At 38.2% G+C, this 24,382-nt stretch overlaps 1 protein-coding gene across 1 annotated transcript in view; it reads right to left on the bottom strand.

Annotated features, from left to right (window-relative positions):
• Window positions 1-4,387: 4,387 nt before the first annotated feature.
• gabrb2b (gamma-aminobutyric acid type A receptor subunit beta2b) overlaps window positions 4,388-24,382 on the bottom strand; it is a 107,353-nt gene continuing 87,358 nt past the window's right edge. Inside the window, exons 6-10 of the mRNA XM_079485962.1 lie at window positions 18,969-19,106; window positions 13,407-13,559; window positions 12,416-12,660; window positions 11,311-11,451; window positions 4,388-7,614 (exon numbers count right to left, since the gene is read on the bottom strand). Coding sequence (XP_079342088.1) covers window positions 7,267-7,614; window positions 11,311-11,451; window positions 12,416-12,660; window positions 13,407-13,559; window positions 18,969-19,106 — 1,025 coding nt within the window. The 3' untranslated portion in view covers window positions 4,388-7,266. The remainder of the gene's footprint in view (window positions 7,615-11,310; window positions 11,452-12,415; window positions 12,661-13,406; window positions 13,560-18,968; window positions 19,107-24,382) is intronic.

Genomic DNA, 24,382 nt, shown 5'->3' with positions numbered 1-24,382 from the left:
CCCTCCCATGCACATTCGGGAGGTTGAACTAGACTCTGCTTTTGAGGATTACTATACCTAGACCATTTTTTTTCACAAATTTCTGTCATCTCCTTCAGCCAGTAACTTCCTTACAGATCGGGACAATCCTTTGAACCAAGTTGCCCAAATGTAATCGGCAGAGCGCTCGAGCCTATAGATAGGTTTATTTTTTGGTGGGGATCTTTTGTTCTGTGTATTATTGACTGCCTACTCTCCTGTGTTTTGTGACTGTGAATCCTTGATCATTACACTGCCTGAGTAAAATCAATTCTTGATTCCCGCATCTGACTCCGGCCTCTGTCGTAACAGGATTGAACCCAAGTGCAGGATGATGAATGGTAAAAAAAGCAAACTTGTATTTAATAAAACACCCACGATGGGGAAAACATGAACAAAAACAAGGCAAAACCAAAAAGGGGAAAACACAAGGGGAAAAACAAAACAAGATTGTATCTACCATGACAAAATAAACTAGAAGTCCACAACCTTGGAACAGGAGCAAGGGTAATCCAAAAACACAAGGAATGGTATACAGGGGAGAATTCGGAGAGTACAAACAAACAATGACAAGGGACAGAGAGAAACTGTGGCTAGATAAATGGAGACACTAACGAGGACTAATTACACAGGGAGAGTGGCAGCAGGTGACTGGGATGAAACCCTAAGGGAAAGCAAACTGGAGGAATATAGACCAGGGACGGTGACGGGCAGGTGACAAGACTAAACACTAATGGCATGATTATGATTAAGGAGGGCAAGGCTAAAAGACATGACAGGAGGACATGTGGCGCCAAGTGACAACACAAGCCACTTGTGTCCACACATAACAAAACAGAAACCTGAAAGACGTGGTAATGTCACGACCCTGCCCAGGGAGCTAGAAAACTCGTGACAGGAAGGACAGAGTCCTGACAGGTAATGCATGTAAGGTAGTAGTTACCTAGTTGCACCACTAGGTGGCAATATAGTGTGATTTTTATTGTAATTAGTTATGTGTGAGCAATTTAATTTGTTTTTATTTTTTTGTCCCTGGTGATAAGTGGGAGGGTTTCAATAGGAGAGTTGCATCACGGTGTTGCAGGCGCTGCTTTAGTTAGATTGCAGCTTTTTTCTGTGAACTTTGGTTTTGGCTTTTATTTTTGCAATGTTTAATGAACAGCCACAAGAGACCACCTACTCTCCGCATACGGACATCATGCGTAAACATTAAGAGAAGCGGGCTAGCCAGACAGGATTTAAACTATGCCAGCTAAACGTTTGGATAAAAGACGAAAAACGTAGCAAGCAGACCCAGGTCGCACAGGAAATTCCAGCCTTTCAATCAAGACAGGCACATGCTGGTCCACTTGGGCAGCATGGGTGCCGTGACATACATCAATCACCAGGGTTGTTTATGCTAATGGCAGATGATAGAAGTCAGCTCTCCTTTGCCAGGTTACAATCCGTGTAGAGTGGCGACTCCATCCCAATGCAGTTCAGTTTGACCTGTTTCTGCTACTTGCTGATGGAGGGCCCCCTTGAAACAGACACCTTGGCGGACAAGCAGAAGTATGCCTTCCCCCAGTGAACGTCATTGCTCAGGTACTTGTTAAAGTCAGGGAACAGCAGCATCAAGTGCTGCTTGTAGCACCCTATTGGCCCAACCAGACTTCGTTTTTAGAGCTAATGCTTCTCACCTATTCCCCTGATGAAGGATATCATGGAGAGCTCACTAGTGACCTGCCCAGGCCAGCGATAGTTGCTCTACTCAAGGTCATGATGCAGCTCAACGCCGTAGTGTTTCATATAGGGACCCTATTCTGTCTCATCACAACGTCGAGAGACCGTCAGAAAGGTAACATCTTGGTTACGGTTTGATGGAGCCAACGAGCTGTGGTCCCCCTCATGCCACAATGCTTTGCTGTCCGCTGCAGCAACCGGCAGACACCTCTGCACAAAACCTCTTCCTCAGCACAAAACCTGAATGATTGGGCATGCCATCTTCCTTTATACCTGTATGCCATTCCCCAAGTTCACTGGTGTTTTGAAATTGTGATCACAGTTAATAGGTTCTCAATTTCAAACCTCAATTCTGTCTCATTCCCTCCATCAGGGAACAGAGGTTGCAGTCGCAACTGAGAAATTCAGTTTGATGCTGTTTTTCCTCATGTAGTAGTAGAAGTGATGTAAATGCAGCTTCTTTCAAAATGAGTTTACGTAATGCAAGTCAACCGAAGTTCACTGTAATGACTCGATTATAACTGCACTGCTGAGCAAAAGACAGCTTTAAAGCACATGGGTATTTCTGCTCATACAGATGAACATTCCAGCCCATGGTACTGAGCTCTCAGCACTGATGCATATTTAACAAGATCTGTTGGGAGGATGGTCTATATGTTCATCTTTTTATATATATTTATCACTTTATCCATTCAAAGGCACAATATGTAGTAATACGTACTACAGGATTACCACATGCTGTACATATGAAGATTCAAAAGAGGACACTTTGCAGATGTAACAAGTATATTTCATGTTTGACAACCACAGCTCAATAGTTAGTTGCAGTTCTTGAATTTGACTGAAAAAGGGGCATTCCACATATGCTGATATACAGTACAGAACAGTCCTGGGCCTTTACTGGGATTCTTGTTCAATAGACAGTTGAGTGTATGCAGTTTGGTTTATTACAAAATAGTTAGGCTCACAAAACACTTGTGTGTGTAATTACATAAAGTATGCTTTGTATTCAGAATCTGCCTTTGGTAGGTAAAGTTAGTAGGCTAATTACAAACATCATGTTTGTGAGAAATTTCTGGTGTAACAAGTAGACAGAGTGTCTGCTGTTGTTTAGGTAAGCAAGTCTCAAAGTATATACATTATTGACCACCAAACATTTTCCATAACACTGCTTAAGAAGTAAATTATGAATCAAAACATTTAGAAATATTATTGTGCATGGTTTCACACTTATGATATGGGGTCAACAATTTAAGGAAGTACTGTATAACAATGGTGTATTAATTTTGAAGAAACAATCCAAACATACAAAATGAAAATGCTAATAATTGTTAGTCAGTATGAATATGTTTTTTCTTCTTCTAAATAAGCAAGAAATTATATCTTAAATACTCCACGTTTTTATACTTAATTGTTACATTAATTATAAATCTGCAGTCACAATTAATAGCATAGTTCACACAGGTTGTTAATAAACTAGTATTTCTAATCTTTTAAAAAGATGCTGTCTCTTATTTCCAGTTATATTTTTTAAACTGTTTTTATGAATGAATGTCTTAGGGGACCTTAGCTAAATTTGATAGAAGGGGGTTAGGCAATACCAATGTCAGAATATTTATTTAAATGTACAGTATGATATTACTATAGTACTACATGCAATAAAGGGAAGGTTAGTAATGCACGTTTAAAAATAAACAAATACATGTGTTGGTTAATTTTCTGCAGGCACAAGTTTTCACATCCTTGTCAACAAATAGTGTATAATAAATGCTTTCTAATGTTTTATTTGGTCACTGAAATGATTGGGAGATAAGAAGATTAAGTGAATCCACAATGATATCAATGTTAATTATTAGTTTTATCCCTGTTAAAGGAATAGTTCACCAACAAATGAACATTGTGTTTCAACTGACAAAATAATATAGTTTCTTGAAATCTGGGACAGATCGAATATTATTGCAGGTACATTATTTACACAGATACAGTATAAACACACCCAAACCAGATCAATTATTTAGCATCTTTTCTGTGCCACAAATGTTGCTTTTAATCAGACATCCAACCTGTGCGTAAACACGTGAATCCGATTCCCCTCGGCTACGACTTCTCTTTAAAGCAAAACAAAGAGGCTTGGCCGAATAAAATATATATATATATAAGTTACAAGATGTGAAATATAAGATAAGCAGCAATAAATACACACACAACCTTAATGTTAAAAACAAGATGGTCGCAATTGAAAATGGCACTAGGTGTACTATTTAGGTCACAAACCTCAAAGCGCTGAATCTTAATTTGCTTTCCGAAGATAAACGGATGTCCTAAGGCTATCGAACGACTTGAGGGTGAATAATTTATGGCAGAATTATTTAGGCGGAATGTCCCTTTCATGGAATCGAAATCATGCCCTGTCATTTTGTACACACTAGAGGAGAGTAATGTTTGCAATCAATACTCTTGTTTGATTTATGTTTTCATTAGTGGAGAAAATGTTCATCAATGTGTGTGATTGTTTCAATGTATATGACATTAATATATGCAAAATGTGCCTGAATAGACAATTGAGTGGACTCTTTTGGCAGTAGATTAACATGAAAATTGGAAAGGGTTGTAAGGGTGAGTCAATTATATGATTATTTTAATGTTTCAGTGAACTATGATTTTAATTCAGACTTTTAAGTACACAAGACATCGATTTACTAAAATGGGAAACATGTTTGCTGCCAAACTAGAATGTAATTTCGGGCTGATAAAATAGTAAAAACCGTTTACATGCATGAAAATGAATATACTTAAAAAAACAACTAATGTATTGTATATGAATGTCTTTTCTCCATTACATCTGGTTAACATTGTGCTTTTATAAATTTTCAGGCTTTGTATATTATAAACCTACACCCTTCACACCAGAGGAAGATGTTTTTTTTAGAAAGGCGATCTTTATTTCATCATTTGTCATGATGAAATAAAAGTCTTGGTTCTACATCACAACCTCCATCAACATTCATCCCAATATTAAATCATATGAGTATACAGAAACCATACCTTACGGCATCTCATTTCATCTGAATACATACAGGTATAGTATTTTATACAATCCTATACAAAATATATTTACAATACATGGATATGTATACAATACAAATTAATTATTTAATTTGAATTGCTTTTTTACTAAATAAGCCTAGACCTTCCATAACTGCTGGCTTTTTAAATCAAAAAGAAAATCTACATGAAAATTAATAATACATTGTGATTATCAAAACATACAGTACATGTTAACATGTGTTCAATCGTTAGACAACAGAAGGAAAAAAATTCTATATAAGATTTGGATACAAATTGTTCAAAAACTGTCACGCCCAGCATTTGCAATATATCACACACATAATGAAAAAAGTAAAAATAAAACAGTTCTTAAGTCTGGCTCAAGGATAAACTTTCCCCCCTAACTTAGCCCCAATTCTGAGAAAACACAATCGAACAAGCTAATCAAAGTCTTCAGAAATAGACACGTTCAATTTAAAGATTGGGTAACACACTCAGTTTCTGCCAATCTCATATTAATCTTGAGTACCTATACAGTAGCAGTATTGCATACGTCGCATTTTCGAAAAAGTATTTCGTTTGTTCATATTAATTAAAGAGAGATACAGCTGTACAAGTATCTCCTGAAAAACACGAGCTGGTGGATGCAGGCAGTGGGACGATACTACAGCACGTGCACACAACAACTCATCGCATTAATCCCTTCGTGTTTTTTTTATTATGCACACACAAGCTGATTGCCAACAAAGAACAAACATATGATTTAGTTTGACTTACTGCTTGCAGTTCATGTCCAGAATATTTTAGCACTGGGACCCTGCTAAAAACTATCAGTTTCAAACGATCTCCAAATGCAGCGTAATATCCACCGTTTATATAACATCCACCACTGAAATGCCATGAACAAACTGATACATCTAAACTTCACTATCGCAATAGTAACGAGCTGCTGGCCCACTGCTCAGCCAATCTTGATGGTGAGCAGGTCTCGCTCGTAGGTTGGAGCGTGGGCGGGCTCTTTCTTTCACCTTGCCTTGCTTTTCTGGGAGAATTTCCAAATAAAAGGAATGGGATTCCTGCTACCAAACACTTTCTGAAACAAGTAAAATGTAAAATGTCAGAATGTCATGAAATAGCTTGTTCAGGTGTGTTTTTTCAGAGTTGGGGCTAAACTCAGCAGGAAAATGGATCTCGAAGGATAGAGTTGAGAATCACTGCTCTAAACTGAATCAGATTTAATGGATTCACTGTCAATGCCAAACATCAGGGCGCACACACACCCTTAGAAACAAAGTTGTGCCAACAAGATACCAGATTCATACAAGCTATTGAAGAAGCACTTTTTAGTGCTTTAGTTCATTAGCGAAAACGTTACACGAAAATTCATTTGTGGCATTAAAAAACATGTTAACATTTTGAGCCAGTTAAGCAAGTAAAGCTACGTTTTAATTTTAAAGGACATAATTTCTGATAACAAAGTGTCAGCAAATGTTACATTAATGTATTCTGTGTTGTCTGCCATTGATTGTTGCGTCATTTGTGGTCATCAAACAATAGAAGAATTAATTTATCTCCGTGTTTCAGTGAGTGGTGCCTGACCAGAGTAAGCTGCACTGTGGACCAGTCTTTATGGCTATCAGTAGAAGTCTGGGGGCCAAGGTATTGTTCATGGTCCAGTCAGCCCCTGGAGGTAGATGTCATAAGTGCACTACTGTTTTCCACTTGTAGTAGATGTTTTCCAAGTGTCAGCAACGTTTGACATCATATCTCAAGACAGTCACTAGTGAAGTTCTTGGGACAGTATGAATACTTGCATCTGCTAAATGCCTAAAAGTTAATGTAAATGACATTCCTCAGTCAATAACCTTTACCCTTTGTTGCGGCTCCAAAGAGATTAGTCACAACTCTGCCAATTGGCTCAAAGAAACATGGCCGCAAAACTGGGTGCAGAAATTGCAATGTGCAGTTTGTGCATTTCCTAAAAAGTTAGCAAATTGAAGTTCATATTGCAGAGAACTTTCAAAGCATGCAGTTACTTAACATCAAACTTTAACCGAAAACATAATGGCAATTTAATGATTGAGTGGTTGTGTGTTGTGTGTATAAAGGAATAAATTGGTCGAGAATTCATGGTAAAATGCCATAGAAGATTTATCCACTGTTTGACTAATGACACTAATATTTCTTTTGGTATAAATATCATTTATATTTGTTTTGAACATTTGTCAACGAAGTATATACATCCTAATAAAAATCATCATAAAAAATGAAACCAAACATTTAACAAGATCACAAAAAATATTCCAACATAAAATGTGACTTTGAAGCAGGCAGAATTTGTTTATAACCTCATCAGAGTGTGTGTATCAGCCAGCAATTAAGGTGAATACAAGAATTAAAAGAAATAGTCTTGAAGTTTGCGTGTATTGCAAAACCTACCGGAGGAAGAATATAATGATGGAAAAATCAGTAGTGCATTTAGTTGATGTAGTACAGCCAATAAATGACATTGAAAAAAGAAAAGACGGTAGGAAAAATAATTCTTGACCACTTGTCAATTGAATTGACATCAGTTAGGTCAGGAATAGTGATTTTAAGCTGTGAAGCATGCCGTCGTAGTCGGCTCTTCTTCTGTGCCACATGTCGTTCCAGTGCATTGCGTCCAAAATTGTGTCTGGCCAGGCCAGCTTTCCGATACTGTAATGAGGTACTGTCATAGGCCAGCATGGTTGCACGTGGGTCACCCAAACCCAGGGTCAACTCTGAAGCACCCATTTCATTTTTGATTTCCAGGGGACTGAGGAGAATGTTTTCATGAGGGTCCATCTAAGAGGTGAAGATAGATTAACAGGTAAGAAGCAGTACCATAACCGCAGGGAATAGGGTTGTTGTAATATTTTTTTTTAAATCTTATTAATTTGACTTTTCACTAATATAACACATTAATGACTTCACTCAAAAGGCACATGACATCATGTAATTCGTTAGTGAATCTTGTTGGTCTTTTTGTCCAAATGGTGCAACATTTTTTTATTTTTAAACTTTGTACTGTACAGCTTTATACATTGATGCCCTCTATTTCAGCATCAACCCTAAAAGAGAAAGGCCAAGTTTGGAGTTTTGCATGCAGGCCAGCAGTAAGAAAAAAAAGCAGTTTCTTCATTTGAGATTGTGGTTGAGAGGTCTACAGTTAGTATGAGTACGGGTTCATTTCTATGTGCCATTTTTAACTATTCTGTATTACTTGAAAAACATGTGTCTTTTCAATGTTAATCAGTAAATAAACTCTTTGGCTCACTTTGAAACATTCCGGTGTGTGACAAGATCAGCATAAGACAGACCACACTGACCGTGAGAAACACGGAGATGCTCAACAGGACTCAGCATTCAAAGGAAAATGTATTTTGTAGACATGGTCAGAGGGGGCCGGTGCAGGAGTGATTGTGGTTTTAAATTCTAGAATAAGATTTTACGTTTTGATTTCATTTAGTCTGAATCAGTGGATTTATTTAATTATTTGATCAGATACAAAACAAATACAAATGATGCAGACATTTCCCGCATTATTAAAGCTAGATTTGCAGGGATCATAATGATGCGCAAACCCATGATAAAATTAAAACCCTGCATCAGCCCTGGCCAAAAAGTAAATAATTACAGCAACCCATACTCCAAAGAATTTCCCGCGGCTATGTGCATAACATCAGCTTTCATAACCAAAAATCTTAATTTACAGCATGGGGAGAAATCATAACTTTACTGCTATTTGTGACATCACATGTGATAAGCAATAATATTTGTCAATTACCAGAACACCAGAAGTTTAAATTATACCAAATCATGCTGACTTACCTATTGGTGTTCATTATTTACACTTTAAACTTGATCATTTTAACACAAAAATTATTTGACACAATTTGAGACAAACCAACAAAGTGCCAGTTACACACAGTCTTATGGAAATGGGTGCAGATGGAGATATAAGGTATGGTAGAGTAGGATGGTACACAGCTTTGTGGTATACATTTCCTTTTTTAGGTCAAATATTAGAAAATTAGATAATGGATGGTGAACTAGAAAATGTTCAATGCATATTTCTGTGTTGTATTTTCTAAAGTATTGTAAACAATAAACAATAGCTGCAATATGCAACCTTATTGTGACCCTTGTAAACACTTATTTTAGTGAGTGGTTTGAAGGGAAGACAGGTGGTGATGGCAATGGAGGAAACAGATGCTTTTAAAGGGACAGTTCACCCGAAAAAATAAAGAGTTTGTCATTATTCACCCATTATTTTCTGTATATATACAGTATACACTCACCTAAAGGATTATTAGGAACACCATACTAATACTGTGTTTGACCTCCTTTCACCTTCAGAACTGCCTTAATTCTATGTTGCAGATTTGTGGGATGCACATCCAGGGGACGAAGCTCCCGTTCCACCACATCCCAAAGATGCTCTATTGGGATGAGATCTGGTGACTGTGGGGGCCATTTTAGTACAGTGAACTCATTGTCATGTTCAAGAAACCAATTTGAAATGATTCGAGCTTTGTGACATGATGCGTTTTCCTGCTGGAAGTAGCCATCAGAGGATGGGTACATGGTGGTCATAAAGGGATGGACAAGGTCAGAAACAATGCTCAGGTAGGCCGTGGCATTTAAACGATGCCCAATTGGCACTAAGGGCCGAAAGTGTGCCAAGAAAACATTCCCCACACCATTACACCACCACCACCAGCCTGCACAGTGGTAACAAGGCCTGATGGATCCATGTTCTCATTCTGTTTACACCAAAATTCTGACTCTACCATCTGAATGTCTCAACAGAAATCGAGACTCATCAGACCAGGCAACATTTTTCAGTCTTCAACTGTCCAATTATGGTGAGCTCGTCTAAATGGTAGCCTCATTTTCCTATTTTTAGTGAGATGAGTGGTACCCGGTGGGGTCTTCTGCTGTTTTAGCCCATGCGCCTCAAGGTTGTGGCTTCACAAATGCTTTGCAACATACCTCGATTGTAACGAGTGGATATTTCAGTCAAAGTTGCTCTTCTATCAGCTTGAATCAGTCGGCCCATTCTCCTCTGACCTCTAGCATCAAAAAGGCATTTTCGCCCACAGAACTGCCGCATACTGGATGGTTTTTCCTTTTCACACCATTCTTTGTAAACCCTAGAAATGGTTGTGCGTGAAAATCCCAGTAACTGAGCAGATTGTGAAATACTCAGACCGGCCCGTCTGGTACCAACAACCATGCCATGCTCAAAATTGCTTAAATCACCTTTCTTTCCCATTCTGACATTCAGTTTGGAGTTCAGGAGATTGTCTTGACCAGGACCACACCCCTAAATGCATTGAAGCAACTACCATGTGATTGATTGATTAGATAATTGCATTGAACAAATTGAAAAGGTGTTCCTAATAATCCTTTAGGTGAGTGGATATATACACTGTGTATACACACACACACACACACCTATACCAGTTATTAATGAGCTTTATTTAGTGGGTGTATATAAAATACTTACAACAAAATTAGTAGGGACACCGGACGTTGCATCACTATCTCAACTGACTTTGATATTTTGTATTCGCTTTTTTATTTATTCTCCTTTAATGGTGACAATTTTTTCATAAAGCTGGTGTCTGTTCTGCTACCTGGCTACATAGAGTGGCTGACTTGTTTTATACTGGTGTGGATTTTCCAAGTATTAAAGAACTTACATCACTGCAAATGTGAATGACTCCTGTTCTCCTGTTTGGTATGTGAATGTTCATATGCTCATTCAATATCTTTCGAATATTAGGTGCTTTTTCTATTAATTTTTTTTTAGTGATTTGAGAAGTGTTGCGGCAGGTAATTCAACTTGGGTGGTGTGGTCGCTAATTGTTGTAAGGGCAGAATGCCCTTAGTAATACTTTAAGGAAGTTCTAACCCTTTCTGTGTGATTACAAAATAATTTCTTTAAGTGGACACCAGAGGGAAATATTACTACAGTATATGGGACGTTTTCCCGGAAATTGATTAGTTTGAGCCAGGACTAGGCCTTGGTAAAATTAGAATATTTAAACAAATCAAAACAATTACTTTACAAAAAACATTAGTAGTGTACATCTTGAGACAGCACAATCAACTCCAACAACTCCAACATTTAAATTAGACTGGGACTAGGCTTAAGCCCTGTCCGGGAAACCTCCCTTTTATGTATTTTTGTTATTATAAGTCAGTTATTGTTGCAAAATATTCAGATAAAGACAACAATATAATTTATGAAGGCAGACAGACTTCATGTCACCTCTTAAACCCTACTTTGTTATATTTAGGTCATTAAGCCCTTTAAACAAATTAAAGACGAAAAGACAGTCGTAGGTATGGAATTCTCTTGCAAATTATAAAAAAGTAAATTTTTTGGGTGAACTTTAATGGAGGAAAACAAGACTGAACAAAAACATGGGTCTCAAATTATTTGCCCTATCATACTCCGTAACTTTCTTAATGAACCTTTTTGTTTAGTACCTTAGTTTTTGAATCGCCTAGTCCTAATGCTGCATCGTCCACAAAGATCGGTTCCCACATGGAGTCATGAGCGTCAATATCCCTCTGTTTCATTCTGGCATACAGAGCATCCTCTCTCTGAACTACATTTCCCACCAACCACTGAAAGCATAAAAATCAGCACTGTCAACGCTGTCATTTTATAGTTTTATTTAATTAACACTGCATATAGAAATTTATAGTATGTCTGATATTTGACCTGTGTTTTGACTTGCATAACCTTATATGTTTTGCTTATAGTCAATGTTTTCTTGTACAGCTGCTTTGTAACAATGGAAATTATAAAAAAAACGCTATATAAATAAAGCTGACTTGACTTGACCTGTCACTTTTCAAAGTGGTGGTGACATTTTCAAAATTTTATTTGAATGCTGGCAATTTGTGGATTATGCCTCAAATATCTAAACTAAAGTACATGCCCCTTTAACAGTCTTCAACCACAACACTGGTAAAAAATAACTGGTAAAAAAAACTTGCACCCCCATCCTAAACCCACATCTTAAACCGCCAACAGCCAAAATAACCGGTGCAATTACGGTGGACACACACTGGACAACAATAAAATAAAAAATAACAAAATAAACACAAGTAAAGAGTTGGTCTGGCTTACAAAATTTTGAATAAAAATATTCTGGAAGCAGTTTAGAGTGAGCAGTTTCTGGTCTCTTAAGTAACAAATTAGTGTTGGAGGTGATACAATTAAGTCCATTATAACCAAACCCTGTGGCAATTATCTGATGAGAATTCTTAAGTATTTTAGTGGCTGAATTGTACTAATGTGTACAAAATACACAAAAAAAATTATCCCAACCCCTATACTTAACTGCATTAGTGCGAAAGTAGATCACACTAAAATGTACAGATAAGAAATGAAATGATCCCCCTGGTAAAATAGTTTTTTTCAAAGTACCATGAGATTGAATCTGCACATCTGGTTAACTTATCTGGTATGTGATTAAAATACTATAATGTTTTTTCCAATTACGGCAAGGTACTATAAATTAGTTCCTTAAGATGACAGAGAAATATTAAACTGTCAGTTATTATAGAGCCATTTTAAGCATACTTTGTTCGGATCCATTCTCATTTTTTCATTGTTGGCTGTGGTAGCTTTCTCTGCAGCTTTCTTCTGCCGCTGAGGTCCCCTGCCAAAGAAGATGTAGTTGACCAGCGCATACTCCAGCAGAGCCAGGAAGACAAAGACGAAACAACCCATAAGGTACACGTCAATGGCTTTGACATATGGAATCTTTGGAAGCGTCTCACGCAAATGCGTGTTTATGGTGGTCATGGTGAGCACAGTGGTGATTCCTAGATTCAAGAGAAATTCAAGAACAAATATTAAGTACTTCAAAATTGTCTCATTTATTTGTAATAATTTTCTTGTTTGATACCATCAGTTATGCTAAAGTACTTAATTATTTTATACTGATAGGCATGCATTTCAAATTACACTTTATCAATAGAAATACATATTCTTTCCTCGTACTCCTGGTTCATGGTCTTAAATAACAGCGATACTTGTCATGCCAGTGTGGTACTACAGACAGAAAAACCAAGACACACATGTATATTGCCATATATGTTTTACAACCAAATGCTTTATAATTCTAAACAAAATGGGCTATACGCAACATACCCTTATACTATATCAACGTTCTCGCTCTATTTTTTTTAAATGCTACATTGATTTGCTCTTCTGTGGATGAATGAATAAGGCCAGTCAGCAATCATAAGTGCTCATTCACGCTGAGAAGCCTGCACACTACTGCTTATCATCAGCCTTACATAACCAGTGATGACAGTAAAAAAGTGGAGGCTTGGAAAATCAAGGGTGAGAATGTGTGGTGTAAAAAAGGCATCAAACTAATGTCACTGTGCTTGACAAGATACTTTCAAATATGATTAGGGTTTAATATATATGAGATGGGTCTGTAAAAACCTGTGAACAGAAGGCCAATGTCATATTTAACCCCCAAATCAGGGGAAACAAATAACAAATACCCACATCTCATTACTGTAATGCAAGAAATTGTGTTTATCAGGTCACTGCCTACCTAAAGCAACCCTGGCAGCCGAGGCATCATAGTTGATCCAGAAGGATACCCAGGACAGAATGGTGATCAAGGTGGACGGCATATAGGTCTGCAGAATGAAGTAACCAATGTTTCTCTTAAGCTTGAAGCTCAGCGAGAGGCGAGGATAGGAACCTATGTGAAAATATGCCATGAATAACATTACACTCTGTAAAACAAATGTATAAAACTTATATTATAGTGTAGTATATTTTTTCTTTTGAATTTAGTTGTAGTAATCAGACAAGCACATTGTCACAAAGCTTATTTGTGTTGCTTTAAAATAAGCAGCTGAATGGGGATTCAACTTAAAACCCCTTGAAATTAAAATGACGCCATCTATTGTAAATGCTCTCCCTACATGTCCCCAACTTTATGTTTTGAGTAGCATGTCTGTTAACCATTTTTGAACATACAACAGAGGTTACATTTTATCAAATCAGTGCTCTGACCTCACAAGTCATAAATATTTTTTTTATTTGCTAACACATCATCGCTTTTCATAAAGGGTATGACATAGCTAAAACGGACATTATTGTGTTTATTTGATGTAATTCAGTGTGTTAACATGTTTTACAGTTCAACAACACATTAACATCTTCTTTTACAAAGCCCATCATTCTAAAAATCACGGTGTGCTCTGACTGGCCAGCTACACTGTGTTTTTATCTACTATGGTAGTAAATGATGTCCCAGCTGCTAACATTCTTTCTTTACTCAATATCTTTCTTTGTGTTTAACCTGTTTTGGTCTGGTTGCTGGTTCCTCATGTCATTGGAAGTCGCCAACTCTCCATTGAAATTATTGGGATGATGTCGCTTAGTTGCTTATAGTGTGAATGGGCATTAAGCTATCATTTGAGATACACAAGGAGGCTTGGAGGAATGCTCAAATGGAGATTTAATATAAACAGGCGAGTAATACATGAGATATATTTAAAAGAAACTTCACTATAACAAGACTTGACAATGAATGATGGTAGAACAGAGTGCATACAGTATATGGAGGGTTTGCATGTTTAGGGGAATTGCCAACAGTTGTGTGTGATGGCAGACAGGAGACAGGTACGGGAGAGTGGACGATGATAAGCAATGCAGTCCGTAGGAAAAACACAGGGAAATGAATTGGGGAACAGTAAGGATCACGAGAGTACTCCCCCATTCTGGAAGCTCCTCAGAGTACAGCAGTGAAGGGATGGTGGGCATCCTGGTGCCTGACTGAGGACATTGACAGACAGGGCAGGACGGGAAGCCACCAGGATGGTGCCTGTAGTTCAGGGGACCATGGAGGTGCGGGCAGTTCAGGGGACCAAGGAGGTTCAACCCGCACCATGAGCCAGGAGAAACGGATGGCCGTAACGCAGGGGACAGGAGTGCAGGAGACACAGACGGACGCACCGTGACCGTGGCGTTTGAGACAGGGGTGCAGGAGACACAGACGACCACTTTGGCTGTGATGTCAGTGACAGGAGCGCAGAAGACAGAGGGCCACCGAGGCCATGCTGTCCGAGACAGGAGCGCAGGACATACAGACGGCCGCCATGGCACTGGAGACAAACATACAGGATTTACTAATGGTCTCAATTAGTAGCCATGACCAGGAGACTCGAGAAAATGGGAGAGTAGCGTCTTTCAATCGCACCAGCGAGCTCAGTTCAAGGAACTCTTCCACGAAAGTTCTCAATCGATGGCCATTCTGGGTTGTCACGTGAGATATACACAACCTGATCTCATAGAAAATACGTACCTCTGTACACGTTTTGCAGCACCACAAAATATGTAAGGTACATATTGCAACTGGTATCACAATTTCCAACAACAGTAACGTTAACCACACCATATTATATTATATTGGTGTGTAAAGATTTAGAATTTAATCAGACGTCAAATTTTGTGGAACAGTTTGTACATTATACAATGTAAGATCGATTTATACATGCAGTTTATTAAAAAAAGTGCAATAATTTCAAACATTCTGAATCCAAAGAACAAACTCAAAAGCGATCTTCTCCGTCCGCCATACAACTCTGATCCGGACCGGCTGCGCTATCTGCACACTGCGACAGAATTGAAAAAGATTGCCACCGGAGTGTGAACCGTTACGTTGCATCGACAATGAAATCTGAAATGAAATCTGAAAAATATGCTCTTGTGTGTCTTGTTACTGGTTGCGTCATTACGCTAGCTTACGTTATGAAACGAAGAACATTGCCTATTACTAAATTGGTCAGTGACATTAGATTAATCTTGCAAAAAGTCCCTTTATAATCAATGAAATTGCCTATCTTGCAATATAACACCATTTTTGCTGAACTTGGTAAAAACGTGTCAGCTCGTGCAGATCTACATGCGATCGTTTTATGATGACCATCTATCCCCATTTATCAAAAAGACGAATTCAGCGGCAAGAAAATAAACAAATGTTATGCAGCCCAAACTTTCTAACCTTCGCAAAGAATCAATAATTGTTGTGTAGTTTAATTTAATTGAATACAATTATTATATAAAATATTAATACAAATAAATGATAAATGATTTGAAATTTGTATATCTTTCTTATAAATTGAATTTCTGTATTGTCTTTCTAATGTGAATATTAAAATACAAAGTAATATTTAGTTAAATGCAAACAAAACCTTGCGTGCAAAGCTGAAACAGGATCTCAACAACACAGAGATATGTAAGATTTCAAAAGGTTTTAATAATGACTTCCATCCATTAATAGACAATGAAAATTTCAAAATATTTATTTGTACTGCCTTTCAAATTACGTATAACGTATTTTCTGAAGAAAATTGTGTGACTGAAACTTTTGTAATGCAAGTTTGCCCAATTAATCTATTTTGTAGTAAAATGATTCAGAGCTTTGTCATCTGCAAACTGCTTGTTAGCTTTAATTGTGTTTGTAGTAGGGACATGTTTGATAACTAAGCGACATAATTTCAGAACCTATCATACATGTCTCTCATATTTCTGTCGCCACCTCTTCAGCGCTCCGCCGGAGCCGGCTCTGGTTGGCTGGGACATACAGAGGACACTGTACTTAAAATTTTAATTAAATATTAGACCAAATTTATGCACTGATATGTTCTTTAACCAGTACTTTAAGAATAAAATAAGATAAAAGGTTCCCAGTTAATACAGTCCCTCGACCTGACAACATTTGCACCAAATAATGTTCCAGCAACGTAACTTTGTGATGCCCATATTCGTTGTGATGGCGTAACATTGGACATTGCTGGTACGTGGTGAAGACATACCTGTAACGGACCAAATAACATTTCTGGGACATGACGAGTACATCCCAGCGACCAAACAGGCATGTTGTTAAAATCTTTTTTAGAATTTAATTTAAACTAACTTTAAACTTAAAGTTTGGTTTCAAAATGAGATATCTTCGTTTTTATATAATTTAAAAAATATATATTTTTTTATTGTGCATTCCAAATACATTTGCATTTAGTCATTTAGCGGACGCTTTTATCCAAAGCGTCTTACAGAGAGTTCAGGGAGCAATAATGTGATATGTCATTCAGGACCAATAATACAATAGGTGCTTATACCAAGTTACTAGTTTCAACTAAATTTGTCTGTCGAGTATTCACAGAAGAGATGGGTTTTAAGTAGTTTTTTTAATGTTGTGAGAGATGTGGTTTACCGGACTAAGTTGTGAAGGGGAATTGGCAGGAATGTGATTAACTGCCCTTTTGAGAAGGCAATACGACAATACTGTAAGACGCCACTCGTTTGCTGAACGCATGGTTCTTGATGGGGTGCAGGAGGGTGTGAAAGTATGCTGGTGAAGATCCAGTGATAGTCCTGTAGGCAAGCATTAGATTGAATCTGATATTGATAATCAATTAATATCAATCAAACTGCAGTTGGTTTCTTTCAATTTAAGCCACAATAACAAATTTAAATAATTTGTCTTTGAATCTGTGCGTTTGAATTTATTTGAGATTGACGCTGAGGCGAGGAGCAGCGGAGCGGGGAAGGGTCGCCATGGTCCAGAGTTCATTTCCTATCCCCGAGCCTTCAGACCCTGGCCTTCCCTGGCCGAAACCCCAGATCACCTTCAGACCTTCATACCAAGAGATTCATGCTTCAGGATGCCCAACCCCCTCTCCAGTTGTTGCCTTTCCAGGAAGAGGGGTACTGTCAAGTTCCTTTCTGCCCGCTTGTGTTCCCCTGCCATTTCCCCTTGTTTTCACCGCATGGACTCCCTTTCACCGGATCTTTAATTTTATGGACTTCATGCCCCATCATCATCTTTTAATTTCACTCGCATTATTGCACCTGCACCTGATTCTCATTCCCTTGGAAACTCTATAACCCTTGTGTCTAGTTGTATTCTGTCGGTCGCTAGTTCAGACTAATTAACATGTCGTTTTATATTTAACCGTGGATGTTACCTGTTGTGTTATATATTTACCCGTGGATGTTACCTCTTGTGTTATACTTACCAGTGGATGTTACCAACCTGTGGATGTTACCTGTTAGTTTGAGTTATCACCTGTTTTCGGTTCATCTGTTCACCTGGCTTTAAAACCCCCAATGAACTCCAGTTCTTCGTAGCATCGTTATTCAGTCAGTGTTTGTTCTAATTAGCATGATGCAGTCAGTCACACGAGCCAATGCCAGTTCACATTTAAAGCTGCATAACGATGCAACCGGTCACGAGACACAATGTTATTTTGGCTCTTGCTGTTTGGCCAGCACTTCTTCTGGCTTTATCTCTTTTGCGTCTTTTCATCATGCAAATGCATTGTTTGACCTCTGTACACATGGAATATTTGCACTGTATATTTTGAAAAAGTAAGTGTTTTTTAAGCTGTGTTTTATATCATATGTAAATAGGGTAACATTTGCTTAAAATGACTACATAGTGTAATATACATACAATGAAAGCTGGCAGTTTAGATTAAAAATCAGACCTATTCGTCTTGGTAGAGCTGTTTAACAGTCATGGCAATAAACCAAGGTTAAAAAGCATTTCAATAAAAAACACTCTGTTTCTTGTTTAAATGTGATCTTACTCCGAATTGTGACTTCCTTTGAACTAAGTGCTTCCACTTACTAGGGCAAAGCAAATTGAATTTTATGATTTTTCTGAAAAGGTACTTCATAGGTTACTCTAACTAATTAACAAGTCATAGTGTCCCTGCAAGTACCGTAGTAAGTGGGTCACCTAGCGATTATCAGAATGACTGCAAATAAGCTTACAAATTAGTGTTGAACATAATATTTCCTGGATTTAAGAGACAAGTAGGGAGGACACAGTATACTTTACTGTGTCTGTATAACTTTACTGTAACCGTACAGTTGTGACCCCGAGTATCCTGGCACCTGAACTTGCTTTTTAAAATCATTTGACTGTAATTTGAACCACACAACATGTAAACAATTCAGTCATAGATATTTTTTACAAGATTATTTACTTCCAACAAAAGCATAGAAGTGTATAAAGTTTCAGAGAGTGGCTATCGAGAATAAACTGTCATAGATATTGTCTCATATGTTTTAAGAGTACTTCAGTTTTGATTACCTGTTGAGAAAACCACATTCTTAGAGATCAGTTTGTAGTCCACAATGGAAAACTGAGGGAGCTCTATCCTTTCAACCCCTGTAACTGCATGATTTCCACCACGCCAGTAAAACTCAATATCATCTGTTGTGTAACCATCTGAAAGAGAGACAAAAAGATATAACAGACATATGGATCGGTCTGTAAAATACAAAGAGCGAAGAAATAAAGGTGAACAAATAATGTATCCTGCATCACCACAATCAATACTTAAAACCACAGTGGATACTTTGAACTTTACAGGTTTCACGGTTCTGTCTGTTTCCATGTCTTTTTACTCCCCCATGGACACTGTTTCCTATCACACTCCTGTCCCTTGTTTGTAATCATCGCAACTGCCCGTCAGCCTCATCACTGGAGACTACATACAGTCGTGCTCAAATTTGTTGGTGCTCCTACAGCTCATTGATATAATGCTTAATTCCTGAGAGTCATGAAATTAAAAGCTATGGTATCATGTATACTTGCATGCCTTTGGTACATCATACAACCCGAATTCCGGAAAAGTTGGGACGTTTTTTAATTTGAATAAAATGAAAACTAAAGGAATTTCAAAACACATGAGCCAATATTTTATATATATATATATATATATATATATATATAATATAGCACATAACGGAACATGAATAACATAGCAAAAAAAAAATACTGAGAAATTTTACATTAATAAATTAGCTCATTTAAAGTTGAATGCCTGCTACAGGTCTCAAAAAAGTTGGGAAGGGGGCAAAAAATGGCTACAAAAGCAAGCAGTTTTAAAAAGATTCAGCTGGAAGAACATCTAGTGACTAATTAAGTTCATTTATATCAGTTCTATAAAATGATTAGCTTTAAAGGGGATGTCTTAGAGAAGCAGAGTCTCTCAGAAGTAAAGATGGGCAGAGGCTCTCCAATCTGTGATAGACTGCGTAAAAAGATTGTGGAATACCTTAAAAACAATGTTCCACAACGTCAAATTGCAAATGCTTTGCAAATCTCATCATCTAAAGTGCATAACATCATCAAAAGATCTCAGAGAAACTGGAGAAATCTCTGTGCGTAAGGGACAAGGCTGGAGACCTTTATTGGATGCCGGTGATCTTCGGGCCTTCAGACGAACCTGCATCACTCATTGGCTTGATTGTGTCAATGACATTACTAAATGGGCCCAGGAATACTTCCAGAAACCACTGTCGGTAAACAGAATCCGCTGTGCCATCAGCAGATGCTAACTAAAGCTCTATCATGCAAAAAGGAAGCCATATGTAAACAAGGTCCAGAAGTGCCGTCATGTCCTGTGGGCCAAATCTCATTTAAAATGGACTATTTCAAAGTGGAATAGTCTTCTATGGTCAGACGAGTCCAAATGTGACATTCTTGTTAGAAATCATGCACGCCGTGTCCTCTGGGCTAAAGAGGAGGGAGACCTTCCAGCTTGTTATCAGCGTTCAGTTCAAAAGCCAGCATCCCTGATGGTATGGGGGTGCATAAGTGGATAAGGTATGGGCAGCTTGCATGTTTTGAAAGGCTCTGTGAATGCTGAAAGGTATATAACGGATTTAGAGCAACGTATGCTTCCCTCCAAACGACGTCTATTTCAGGCAAGGCCTTGTATACTTCAGCAGGACAATGCAAAACCACATACTGCAGCTTTTACAACAGCATGGCTTCATCGTAGAAGAGTGCAGGTACTGAATTGTAGTCCAGATCTTTCACCTATAGAGAGCATTTGGTGCATCATTAAGCGAAAAATACATCAAATACGACAAAAAACTCTTCAGCAGCTGGAAACCTAAATAAGGCAAGAATGGGACCAAATTCCAACACCAAAACTCCAGCAACTAGCCTCATGCCCAGACGTCTTCAAACTGTTTTGAAAAGAAAAGGAGATGCTACACCATGGTAAACATGCCCCCGTCCCAACTTTTTTGAGACCTGTAGCAGGCATTACATTTTAAATGATCGAATTTAGTGGATAAAAGTGTACAATTTCTCAGTTTAAACATTTGCTATGCTATCTATGTTCTATTGTGAATACAATATTGACTAATGTGATTTGAAATTCCTTTATTTTTCATTTTATTCAAATTTTAATAAAGTCCCAAATTTTCCGGAATTTGGGTTGTAGAATAAAGCAAAGAATCTGTGGAAATAGATGAATTATTGCTTATTCTATAAAGAAAGTCTTAATTGACCTCGACACATTTGTTGGTACCCAGTAGAAAATATAATACATAATTGAAATTTTGTGATTTTGCAAGCTAATTAGTTTCTTTAATTAGAATCACACATGATCTATTGTATCCAATCTTGTAATCACTTAACCAGACTATTTTAACGGAGAAAGTAACTGTGCTGTTAGGTATCATTGTGTGCCCCACACTGAACATGGACCAGACAAAGCAAAGCAAAGGATAGAGTTGTCTGAGGAGCTCAGAAAGAAAATAATAGACAAGCATGGTATAGATAAAGGCTACAAGACCATCTCCAATCAGCTTGATGTTCCTGTGAAAACAGTTGCAAATATTATCAAGATAGGAAAATTGACCCCAGATTTTACAGAAGGACAGTGCAAATGGTAGAAGAAAAACCATGGATAACTGCTAAACAGATACAAGCTGAACTCCAAGGTGAAGGTGAAGGTAAGATTTTTTCTGATCGCACCTTCTGCCGCTTTTTGAGCAAAAGTAGGCTCTATGGAAGAAGACCCAAGAGGAAACCGACTGCAATTTGCTCAAATTCATATTGACAACAAATCTAGCTTTCAAAGAGGTGAACACCATACCTACAGTGAAACATGGAGGAGGCTCGGATATGTTTTGGGGCTGCTTTGCTGCATCTGGCACGGGGCCTTGAATATGTGTTGGGTACAATGAAATCCTAAGACTTTCAAGGCATTCTGGAGCTAAACGTACTGCCCAGTGTCAGAAAGCTATGGTTCAGTCTCATGGGTGCTTCAACAGGATAATAACCCAAAACAAACAGCTAAAATCACCCAAGAATGTATAAGAATAAAATATTGGAATATTCTGAAGTGGCCTTCTACGAGTCCTGATCTGAATCCTATCGAACATCAATGAAAAGAGCAGAAACTTGCAGTGTGGAGAAGGCACCCCTCAAACCTGAGAAAGCTGGAGCAGTTTGCTCAGGAAGAGTGGGCAAAACTACCTGTTAACATGTGCATAAGTCTCATTTCAAATGTCATTTTTATCCATGACATTTCAATTTGTTTTATTATTTACAATATTATGTTGAATAAAAAAATCTAAAGCAAAGTCTGATTTCTATTAAATATGAAATAAACAATGATGGATGCCAATTACCTTTATCAGTTTCAAGTTATTTCAGGGAAAATTGTGCATTCTTCCTTTTTTGTGGAGGAGTACCAACAAATTTGAGCACGTCTGTATATTCTGCCTGTTTCATGTTTCTTTGTCTCGTCTTAATTGTAGTTCACATATGTTACCGATGTTATTTACTCCTGTTTATCCCAGTTTTGTTTATTAAAGTGTATTTGAGTTTAATACTACTTTCATCTGTTTTCCTGTTGGCCGTTGACGAGACCATCTAAAATGGAATATTTGGCTTCGACTCTCCAGAGGACATCCTCACCTACCAGCTGTGCCAAGACGGCCGTCCTCTGGAGAGTTACGTGGAGGACATCCTGGACATTTGCCATCGGCTGAGTTGGGATGACCGCTCAATAAATACATGCTTTCTGATGATGTCTCCCATTGGTGTCTGTACCCCTCTGGGACAGACCCGTGGTTGAGTTTATCAGTCTCATCCTGGAAATTAATGGCACTTGCCTCTGTATGAGCGAGGCCATTCGGGGTGAGACTGATCATCATTGGTTCCCATAGGAAAGCATTTTATGTGTCCCAATTCGCCCCAACATCATGTCGAAGTCCTCCACAAAGCCCCTCTGCCGTATGAAATGTGGGGGTAGGGGTGTGTCTGTTTTGGTGATTTGAACATCAACTACTGCTAAGAGAAATCGGACACCCCGGCTTTAAACCGCAATTGTATAATTATATTGTTATATTTAGCACAATTTGCATTTTGTTAGCTGTTTAGTGCTACTTTCTGGTTAAGAAGGTATACAATTGCCAGATTACCTGCTAAATATTTCAACGGGATAACAGCAGGATAGAATAGTACAATTCTGGGAAAAACGGGAGGGTTGACAGGAATGCTTCACGTTGACTAGAACACTAGGACCAAATAAAGGAAATAAGTCATGAAAGTAGTCAAAAGGTCAGGCGCAAAGACTGCAAGTGTGGGTGTTTGGCCAAAATCTATGGCTTTTGGTCATAATCTATGGCTTTTGGCAATGGAAGTATGTGCCTTCACAAGAGAGTCTAGTTCAGGCTGAAGGCTGACCTCCGACTTGACGTATACTGCTGATTGCCGGAAGCCATAGGTTACAGTTTATAATTTTTTTACAAAAACCCAATGATCCACTTTAGAAGACATGTGTTAACCCCCCAGATGTTTGGATTTGTTTTATGATGGATATATGGGCTTTTTTGAGCAAAATAATGGCTGCCATCCACCACCATTACCAAGCTGGTTTTTTTGAGACCACGACCATCCTGGCACACCAGTCTGTTGATTCCTCGACTCTACTAATTACTCCCAACGTCTCCATACAATGGCTCCTGGTTTTAGACTGATTACATATGGCTGTCGTACGTCTCCCAGACTGTTCCAGAATTTTGGGTAGCTCTTCTTTAGTGTGTCGATCTCAATGCTATCTAAATCGAGCGACAAGCCCAAGCTTTGTGATAGCTGGCCGCCCCAGAATTGCAAAATGTAAATTTCTGATTACATACAGTATACATCTTCCTCTGACTGTTTCCTCTTTAGCAGAAGCCTGGCAACTCCAACTGCGACCAAAGGAACTTGCCCAGCCCTAACAACGGCCTTGGAGCTATCACACTTGTGGCACCGGTTACTATGTGTTTTGCAATTTTCCTCCTGCTTGCGCATATTGGAACGGAGCACGTTCATAAATCAGTTTTCTCTTTTCACTGTGACTCAAAGCCTGCTTTCACAGCATCATACTTTGTTTTGTCCGCTTCAGGCAGTTGAAACACTTGAAACTACAGTACTTCTGACACCATTTTGCGTCTTACAAAAAGAACAATCGGGATTCAGACTGCAGTTATATGTGTTTACTGAAAACTCTGCACCAACATTACATGAATATCACTTTCTCACCATGGATAAAAGTGTTTGCTAAATGACTAAATTATAATTCGCTGGCTCTACCACTCTCTCACTCTTACAGGGCACACCCACGCCCTCTAGTGGCAACATATAAAATGAGCCAGGTTATGGTTACACAGTAATATCTCCACAAGTAGGAAACGTCAAATATCAAGAAGAAT

This window comes from Barbatula barbatula, assembly GCF_947034865.1.
Source record: "Barbatula barbatula genome assembly, chromosome: 22".
NCBI classification, from domain to species: domain Eukaryota; kingdom Metazoa; phylum Chordata; class Actinopteri; order Cypriniformes; family Nemacheilidae; genus Barbatula; species Barbatula barbatula.
Note: the sequence above shows the minus strand (reverse complement) of the source record. Positions and strands in the feature narration are given on the sequence as shown.